The sequence below is a fragment of the Bison bison genome, unplaced genomic scaffold (assembly GCF_000754665.1).
Source record: "Bison bison bison isolate TAMUID 2011002044 unplaced genomic scaffold, Bison_UMD1.0 scf7180017864492, whole genome shotgun sequence".
Lineage (NCBI taxonomy): Eukaryota > Metazoa > Chordata > Mammalia > Artiodactyla > Bovidae > Bison > Bison bison.
In genome coordinates, this window is record NW_011495051.1 from 2123988 (window position 1) to 2131631 (window position 7644).

At 57.9% G+C, this 7644-nt stretch overlaps 1 protein-coding gene across 1 annotated transcript in view; it reads left to right on the forward strand.

Annotated features, from left to right (window-relative positions):
* Positions 1-7644, forward strand: part of THOP1 (thimet oligopeptidase 1) — a 14134-nt gene that overhangs the window by 1934 nt on the left and 4556 nt on the right. Inside the window, exons 2-7 of the mRNA XM_010863630.1 lie at positions 411-623; positions 2977-3125; positions 4006-4113; positions 4520-4622; positions 6648-6808; positions 7396-7531. Of these exons, the coding sequence (XP_010861932.1) occupies positions 411-623; positions 2977-3125; positions 4006-4113; positions 4520-4622; positions 6648-6808; positions 7396-7531 (870 nt within the window). The remainder of the gene's footprint in view (positions 1-410; positions 624-2976; positions 3126-4005; positions 4114-4519; positions 4623-6647; positions 6809-7395; positions 7532-7644) is intronic.

The window sequence follows — 7644 nt, forward strand, 5'->3', positions numbered from 1 at the left end:
GGGCTAGGGAAGTCTTAATTGTCAGGGCTTCCCCCTCTTTTAGAAAAATAACACAGTACACATGTCACATTCAGGGAACTCGGGGTTCCACCCTGCAGGCAGGTGTTCTTTCAGTGAAACGCAGGTGTGTGCTCAGCACTGATGACTTTGGGGGCTGAGTCTTCCTGCGAGGGCTGTCCTGGGCACTTTGGGGTGTTGAGCAGCATGCCTGACCCCAATGATGCAGTGGTATCACTCCCTGATTGTGACAACCACAGTGTTCCCTGGGGGCAGGATCCCCTTAAGTTTGAGGACCAATTGTGCCACACGTCCACACACAGCCCTGGGGTCTCCCCCAACCCTGTTACTCTGACCCTGATTGCGGGCCTGACACTGACCTGCTGGGTGTGGGGTCTGTCTCCCGGGTCCAGCCTGCACAGGGGATGCCCTGGACGTGGTGGCGCCGTGCTCAGCCGTGAACCACCTCCGGTGGGACCTGAGTGCCCAGCAGATCGCCGAGCTTACCACCGAACTCATCGAGCAGACCAAGCGCGTGTATGACCGCGTGGGCGCCCAGGAGCCCCAGGATGTGTCCTACGAGAACACGCTCAAGGCGCTGGCTGACGTGGAGGTGTCCTACACAGGTGAGCCATGCCCAGACCTGGCAACGCCACCTCCTTCCCAGGGACCCAGTGGAGAGAGGCGCTGGCTGGGAAAGGCCCCTGGTGGGCCTTGGTCAACGGGAGACAGCCAGGCCTGGCTGGCTTGCACTATCCCCCGGGGCCATGTCATCAGACCAGCTCACCTGCCAGCCTTGAAACTGGAGTCCCAGGGGTTGTTTGTTTCCTCCAAGCGGCTGAACTTGGTCCCCTTTGGTTTTCTGACCCCAGCCACCACCTTGTGCTCTGAGTAACCTGATCCCCTGGGGCGCCCTTCTTGTCACTCTGGAGTTCCTTCCCTCCTCTTATCTATGGGGGTCTGTCCTACAACTTTGTGTGGTCAGACAGATCCCCAGTCCGCCTCCCAAGCCCCCTCTGCAGAGGCTGATGAGGCAGAGAACGCTGAGCCAGGGAAACCCCTGTCTCTGCATCTCTGGGAAAGCTGTTCTCTGAGAACCGTCTAGAATCCCTGAACTCCGGCTGCAGGAGCCTCACGTGTCCCTGATGCTGCATGGCTCTGGGTGTGTCAGGCCCGGCTGCATGCTCAGACTCCAGAGGGGCCACCCCATGGAGGCCAGTGTGCCATGGGCTCAGAGGTGGGGGCCATGGTGCAGGCAGTGGATCAAGAGCCCATAGGCCAGTTTTGCCCGCCAGTCACCTGCTGGGGTGGGGCAGACCTGTCTCCCCTCTCATCTCCAGCAGGAGGCTCTGGAGGCTGCTTGGTGCAAATTCCCACCTGGGGCGTAACCCTGCCAGATAAGATCTGGTCTCTCAACCCCCACTCCTGTGGCCTTTCCATCTCTCCTCAGTAGACCAAATTATATTATTTTTTTACTTTTTTTTTTTTTTTTTTTGGGCTGTGCCATGCAGCACGTGGGATCTAGTTCCTAGACCAGGGATTGAACCTGTGCCCCCTGCATTGGGAGTTTGGAGTCTTAGCCACTGGACCACCCGGGAAGCCCCTCCCCCTGCTTTGCTGGGTGTTGGGCTGTCTGAGTACAGGCTGAGCCCTGCCTGGTGCCCCTTCCCGCGCCCCCTCGGCCCAACCAGCCGCCCGGACTAATCCCACACTCTGCTGTTCTGTTGTCCGCTCAGTGCCGTCACAGCGTTCAAATCCCACATGCACAGAGGCCGCTTCTGTCCTTTTCATGGCTCGCTATCGGGCAGCTGGTGTCAGGGCCCCCTCAGACCCTGCCATGTTTGGTCCAATCAGCTGAGCAGATCACCACCTCTGGAGGGTCTACTGTGCAGCTGACCCACCAGCCCTGGGACATTCTCAGTGGCCTGGGGCCATGGAAGCCACCAAACCGTGATGGTACTTCAGGCCCCTCTCCCCCCTGAAAAGTATACACTTTTAAAAAAATTGCTCTGTTGAAGGGGGCTTCCCTAATGGTCTGATGGTTAGGACTCCACACTTCCACTGCTGGGGGCGCAGGTTCAATCCCTGGTTGGGCAACTAAGTTCCTGTATACCACTCGGTGGTATAAAAGAACTGTTGAGATACATTTCACATACCATGTAATCTGCCCACATAAAGCCTAGATTTCATTGGTTTTTAGTGTATTTAGCATATACAGCCATCACCAGTATCTAATTCTAGAACTTTTCATCACCCCAAAGAGGTCCCCCATCTCCATTAGCAGTCACTTCCTGACAATGTGAACCCACTCTCTGTGTCTGTGGATCAGCCTGCTCTGCACGTTTCCCATCAGTGGAGTCACACCCTGTGTGTCCTTCTGTGTCTGCTTCTCTCACTGAGCATCATGTTCTCAGGGTCTGTCCCTGTGGTAGCGAGTGTCAGGGCTTCTCTCCTTTTCATGTCTGAGTGATGCTCCCATGTGCAGAGGCGCATGTGTGTCTAGTCGTCTGCCGACAGATACCTGGGTTGTGTCCACGGTTGGTCACTATGGATCACGCTGCTATGATGATGTGTGGACAGTTTTTTGGGTGGACAGTGTTCTGCTCCTCTTGGGTGTCCACCTGGGAGTGGGGCTGTGGGTCACATGGTGACGCAGCGGAAGCGTGTGTTCTCACAGTTGCCACACACCCCCTATCTCACGCACGTGGTGCGCCTTGAAGTATAAAATTGTTGGTGCCCTGCAGCATGGCCATGGGCCGCCGGGGCCCTTTCTGGCGCTGAGTCCCTTCAGCCTCTCCTGGTCTCATACTGTTCCTGTTCCCGTCCTTCTCAGCTTGAGGTGTCCAGAACTGAGTGCCATCCCATCTGGACCATGAGTCCCTGAGGACAGGGTTAACCACGCTCGTCTCTCGCCCAGGGCTTCACCTGCCCATTTCAATGCAAGGCCGTTCTCTCACCTGTACTGTCTCCCCGTTTCAGTTCAGAGGAACATCCTTGACTTCCCCCAGCACGTCTCTCCCTCCAAGGACATCCGCACAGCAAGCACAGAGGCGGACAAGAAGCTGTCGGAATTCGATGTGGAAATGAGCATGAGGCAGGACGTGTACCAGAGGATTGTCTGGCTGCAGGTGAGCGAGAGCCAGGCCAGAGTGTGGACCTCCTGCCCCCCGGCTTCATGAGGTGGACAGAGCCCTGCAGGGGGCAGTGGGGCCGTTTTACCACAACAGACAATGTTAGAGACGTGACAGAGACAAGCGAGAGGAGGAAAGGCGTGCAAGGCCTTCCCACATGCACGTCATCTCACATCCCTGACCTTGCTGGGGTCACCTCAAGGGGACATCCCATCTCCCACGTGAGGTGAAGGGACTAGTGACAGGTGTGTGCATTTCCTGCCTCCCTGGCAGTGCCGGCCGAGCACTGCTGCCCGCGTCAGGGGGCTGCAGGTGCTCCTCGTGTGGCTGGTGGGTGGTTTTTAGAACCTGCCAGACATGTCCGCCTTGGGACCAGGAAGGCCCTGGGGTACTTTGTGCAGACTCGGGGGCGGGGGCCTCAGAAAGCACAGGCGGTGTTAACTGAAGTGTTTATTGAGACCATTGTAGGTTCACATGTAGTTGGAAGAAATGATTCAGAGAGGTCCCAGTTGAGCTTTGCCTGCTTGTCCCTGAAGTCACATTTTGTGACAAGTCAGTGTCACAGCAGGGTCCTAACATTGACACAGCTGCCCCATCACCCATTGCCCTGGGGCAGCCCCCAGCAGCTTTGGTTTGGGGCTGTCCCTAGTCACGCAAGGTCCTATGTGGACTTGAATCTGGTTCCCTGGGTCAGTGCTCGGGCCTGCAGTGCTGAGTCCTGCGATAGCTGCTTTGTTAGGAAGTTTCGCTTTTCAGGAAACCTGTAAACTCCCTTCCAGCACGACTGCACCATCCTACATTCCTTCCAGTGATGACGTCCTGCTTCTCCATGGCCTCGCAGGCATTCGGCAATGTCTCTATGGTTTTCTTGTTCCAGGAGAAGGTCCAGAAGGACTCACTGAGACCCGAGGCATCAAGGTACCTGGAGCGATTAATCAAACTAGGCCGGAGGAACGGGCTGCACCTGCCAGAGGAGACACAGGAGGTGAGAGCCTAGCCTGTGATGACCCTCATGCCTAGGCCCAGGCCCAGCCCCCACCCTGGCTCAGGGCCCAGGGCCCAGGGGAGCCGGCTCTTTCCTCAGCTCCCCTTCTCCTTGTTCCTGAACCCAGGCTGGTCAGTTTCTGTTTCTGAAAACCAGATGGACTCTGAATGAACAGTTTAGGTCCCTTAAGATGGCCAAAGCTTAGATTCCCCAGGGCTGTGAGAGTGGTGGTCTCTATGGGGCACCCCTGCTTCCAGGTCCTTCACTGATCACTGGGAAGCAAGAACAGGGGGTCAGGGTCTAGGCTTCAGATACCTAAGCTCAGCACAACCCCTGGTGGGCCCCAAATCTAGAACCCCCACTCTTTCCATTTCCCTGGACTCTCACAACAGTCTTCTTCCATCAGAAAATCAAGAGTATCAAGAAGAAGCTGAGTCTCCTGTGCATCGACTTCAACAAGAACCTGAACGAGGACACGACCTTCCTACCGTTCACACGCGAAGAGCTGGGTGCGTGAGGGTGCACAGGGTGATGGGCAGTGGAGGGGAGCATTCCCTGGGAGGGCCTTCACCACGGGCACTCCGGGAGTTTGGAGCCCAAGGTCCTGGATCTTTCCTTGGAGAGGGCCGGGGTCTGTCTGCCGAGATTCTGCCCTACCCTTTCTGTGAGGTATGATCCTTTAACCTCATGGTGTCCTCCCAATCTGGCTGTGTATGGGGGCTTGAAGGCCTGGGGCCTGGGAGGTTTTCTCAGCTTCTACCTTCTTCCCCAGATGCCTTATTTTGAAAATTTGGTGCCTGTGGGAAAGTGGCGAGAATAGTACCAGGGAGACCCCATGCATGCCCCGGGCCTGGCCTCCCTGTATGTGTGCAACTCCTGTGCTGGGGCCTCCAGACCCATCAACAGGGATGGTGCCTCCTGTGTCCCTAGGTACAGGCCCTCTCGGGATGGGGTCCCCACCCATCCTGATGACTGGCTTTTCATTTCTGGCCCCAATCAGCTCAAGTTAAGCCTCATGTTCCATTCTAATCTCTCCAGATGCCTTCCCTGTTGACAGATTTGCTTCCGTTTTACCCACACTGACAATTTTGCAGAATCCAGGCAGGTGGGCAATAGCCTGTGAGCCCTGCCCGGGAGTCCGAGGGTGCTGTCACATACGCTGTGATACTGCCTGGGTCTCTGGTCAGTAGGGACTCAGGGACACAGATGTGCTCTGTCCTGAGCAGGAGCTTCAGGTCCATCACGCTGACCTCTGCCACTCTGACTTTTTGTCCCTACTGTTGTGTCCCAAGAAGCAAGGCCCATGTGGCTCCAAAGGTTCTCAGGCCAAAGGGCCATCCCAGGCCTCTGGAGTCCACTGTCCTATGGGGCTGCTTTTCTGCCCACTGTCCAGCCCAGGGCCCGGCTAGTTCGGCCTGGCCTCCTGGGCAGGAATGTGAACCCCCAGCACGTGGAACAGCCACTCAGAGCCCGGTGACCAGTCTCACGGGGCTGGGATGGCAGTTGGACATGTGTGGCCGCCTGGCAGGGTTTCAGTCCCTGCTGAGCAGGAGCCATGCCGGGTCATTTCTCTGGGTTGCGAAAGGCTTTGGAGAGTCATTTTACAGGAACGTAGGTAGGGTGTTGTGTCTCTGTTTTCTTCCCCACCCCAGCCTCTAGAGAGAGTCGTGTATACATGTATGAAACCCTGTCTTCTTTTTCTAAGTCCCCATCGTGGGGCCTTCCACCGGTGGAAGTTCTAGGACTTCCACCCGGCATCGCCTCTGTAGTGTCGGCTGTTTTCCCCTCATGATCAGTGATTTCTCCTAAGAATCCTGACGGCTCCAGCTCCTCGCACTGTCACCGGCTCGTGTCCTGTCCCTGTCTTAGTGGGTGTCCTCCCACGTGTCAGAACTAGCCCCCCACAGCCCCGGCCGTGTCCTCGCATCCACGGGCTTCCGGGCCCTGGTCTGTCCACTGGGGGTGTCCTTGCTGTCCTCACTTTCTTAGATGCTCATTGTCCCAGTTTGGCCCCTTCAAATGGACGCGTCCCTGTAGTTCTTGAAGCACCTCCTATTGCACATGGACTGAGCTGGGCTCGCTGTGTCCTCTCCCTGGCGTGGCCCCAGCGGGGTGGTCAGAACTGAGGTCTGGCTGCCAGGGAGCTGTTGCTCCCGGGTCCCTCAGTCACCCGGAGCTGGGAAACCCACCTGGCAGGTTCCACCTCCTGCTGTGGCCTCTCACCCAGGAAGGACATGGGAGGAGGCGGCAGTCCACGCCGTCCCAGGGTGGCGCCTGTTGTGGGGTGCAGGCTGACCTGGGGTGACAGGACACAGCTCCACCTCCCCCCTCCCTGAGGGCATCCTGAGGGAGCAGAGCTTTGAGGTGGGAGAGCCCTCAACATTGCTCCTCTGGGTGCAGACCCTTGCAGAGGGCATGGGGAAGCCCAGCCTGCCATCGCATTCCTCACCTCCCATCCACGGGGGCTTCCACCCCTCCCACCTCAGCTGGGCAGCCTGCCAGTCCCCTCAGAGCCCCCAATTTGGCCCCCACAGGAGGGCTCCCTGAAGACTTTCTAAATTCACTGGAGAAGACCGAGGATGAGAAACTGAAGGTCACGCTCAAGTACCCGCACTACTTTCCCCTCCTGAAGAAATGCCACGTGCCCGAGACCCGGAGGAAAGTGGAGGAGGCCTTCAACTGCCGGTGCAAGGAGGCAAGGAGCCACCCATTGCACAGTGCCCAGCGGGGCTCGATCTCGGCCTCCCCTCTCAGCGCCCCTGGGTCTGGCTCAGCCCCAAGGGCTGTTGAGTCTGCCAGTCCCAGGGCTGGCCTGGATGGGAGGGGTTGGCACTTCCCTCTCCTGGCCATGGACTTGACTGGGGCAATCCTGGGTTAGGGCCTTGGTGCCGTGGAGACGGCACTGCTGGCCACCAGCTCCCGGCCCCTCATCTTCTGGACGTTCTCTAACAGCTTCTGGGTGTAGTTAGGTTTCCTGTTGTGAACAGGCCTATTTCTCCTTGTAAATGAACCCAGTCAATGTTGCTCTGTGTCTGTCCCACAAGCTGGGGGCCTGAGTGAAGCCCTCAGGTGCCGGCAGAGCCCTGAGCCCAGGGAGGCCCCGTGGATTATAAAGACCGTGTGTTATGACAGGAGCAAGTGCAGAGAAATCTGGGCAGTGGGGGTTGCGGGGGTGGATCGTGGGGGCACTAGCCATGGCTGCCAGGAACCTGAGAGCCCTCTTGCGGACACCTGGCCTATGGCTCCAGTGCTACCGTCTATCTGTCCATCTGTGGGCTCTAGGAGAACTGCGCCATTCTCAGGGAACTGGTGAGGCTGCGGGCTCAGAAGTCCCGTCTGCTGGGGTTCAGCACACACGCCGACTATGTGCTAGAGATGAACATGGCCAAGACCAGCCAGGTGGTGGCCACTTTCCTAGGTAACCCCGCCCCCTTGCCCCAGGTGCCTGGGGGGAGGTGTGAGGGCTGAGGTCCACCTCAACTGGACGAGGTGCTGCCTGCGAGCCCCACTCTGTCCACCCTTGGGGGTCCC